Source organism: Sinocyclocheilus grahami, unplaced genomic scaffold, assembly GCF_001515645.1.
Source record: "Sinocyclocheilus grahami isolate Dianchi unplaced genomic scaffold, SAMN03320097.WGS_v1.1 scaffold66.1, whole genome shotgun sequence".
Classification (NCBI taxonomy): domain Eukaryota; kingdom Metazoa; phylum Chordata; class Actinopteri; order Cypriniformes; family Cyprinidae; genus Sinocyclocheilus; species Sinocyclocheilus grahami.
The window spans coordinates 2054815-2056605 of NW_015505245.1; the positions used below are offsets into that span (position 1 = coordinate 2054815).

Here is a 1791-nt window from a genome sequence, read left to right on the forward strand (position 1 = left end):
TTTTTTTTGGTTATTTTATTTTTTATGAAGAGACAGTTGATCCTCAAATGAAACATACAACTTACACTACTGTATAAAAGAGCAACCATAGAGCAATTTTCTCAGTTTAGTGTACAAAACACAAGCCTTAAACAAAGTCTACAAATATTACTCATTAAACATAATATTTGCAGGTGAAAAACTGTACATAGAAAATCTGTTACGTCTTCCCTTAAGAGTTTCGCACCAATTCACACTCGCTAACCCTTTGCAAAGCTCTGAATACAAACAGATCTGCAGTGTATTCCAGCATTTTTGCATTAGTGCTCGATTTACCCCTCTGCTTCAACTGCAAACCAAAATAAACTCCAGTAAGTCTTGGGCTTTTCAAAGCAGCGTGAAAAACAACAAACTGAATCCAGCCATCAAATCTTTTATCTCCTTATATTGCCTTTTCTGAGCAACAACAGTTATGTTTGTCACGCATGACGTTTTGCCTACACTGAAAAGTAAATGTTACGTATCCCATGAGACACGGTCAATAAATCTTGCTGCACCCTGTCCACTTTCGCGATATGGAAAAATGAGTTCAGAGTTCAGAATATAAAAGCATTAAGCCAGGGCAACTCAGCTTAAGGGCCTCACTGCTAATATTTATAGTATTATTTTATATTAAAGAGCTCATTATTTACTCACCCTTATGTTGTGAAACTGTATGAGCTTCTTTTGTGGAAAATAAAAGAATATATTCTAAAGAATGTGAAAGTCTATGGGGTCCAAAATGTCATCGTACCACATTGACTCTCAATTAACAGACAAAGCCATTTTCAAAAATATATTCTTTTTGTGTTCTCAAGGGTTCTCAAGGTCAACAGAACCCGTTTTCAGATGTACTGGTGATATGCAGCTTAACCACAAATCCATCATCCACCCTGACACTTTATCAATACCTCAAACGGGAGACCAGACGCCCTCACCAGAGGCCATTATGTTGACCCGCGTAACTGATCTATGACCACGCTTCCCAAACGAAATCTAAACTTTTATATACCACAAAGCAAAATCGGTTTAAGATCAGTTATGGAGACTTACCTGTAAGATTTGTGGAGAGCAGGAGCAGAGCGTCGCAGGTCAGGTCAGCTGTTACCCTGGAGATTAGCGTAATCCAGATGGTCAACACCTGCAACGGTAGTGCAAAGAAAGGAAATTTGTGCAGGGAAAACAAAAGTGTGGCTTTAGCATCCATCTGGATATCCAGAAAGAGACAGCATACAATGGAAAAGTAAATCAGGTCAACATCTGTCTCATGCTAATGCAGGTACGCCTGTCACACGGTTGTGCTTCTGAAGTCATACACTAGCTATGTGTGAGAAACAGACTGAAATTTAAGTTGCTTTCGAAGATGTGCAACTTTACTTTTCCACTGCTTAATTGGTTACCTGTAAAACCTTACAGTTATGTAAGCATAACTTGCTTATTTACAATGAAAGTCTACAGAATAAATTACATTTTAATTTAGGGCCCCATGAAATTAGATATTATTTCCCAAATTCTGTGTTTTCCATTTTATTTGTATTATGTGTTTTAAGATTTAATAATAATAATAAAAATAAAAAAAAAATTGTGAAATTAATGAAAATTCTACACATTTAAGAAATGTTAAATTAAATTAAATTAAAGTTTATATTTCTTTTTTGTATACTTGTATACTCTATAAAACATGGAAAATATGGAAAAAACATGGTTGTTTGAAATAAACAAACAAATGAACGAACGAACGAATGAATGAATGAATGAATGAATGAATGAATG

The 1791-nt window shown here is 35.1% G+C and overlaps 1 protein-coding gene across 1 annotated transcript in view; it reads right to left on the reverse strand.

Annotated features, from left to right (window-relative positions):
- The window catches only part of LOC107585084 (corticotropin-releasing factor receptor 1-like), a 150401-nt gene that overhangs the window by 98485 nt on the left and 50125 nt on the right, over positions 1 to 1791 (reverse strand). Inside the window, exon 2 of the mRNA XM_016271941.1 lies at positions 1072 to 1159. Coding sequence (XP_016127427.1) covers positions 1072 to 1159 — 88 coding nt within the window. The remainder of the gene's footprint in view (positions 1 to 1071; positions 1160 to 1791) is intronic.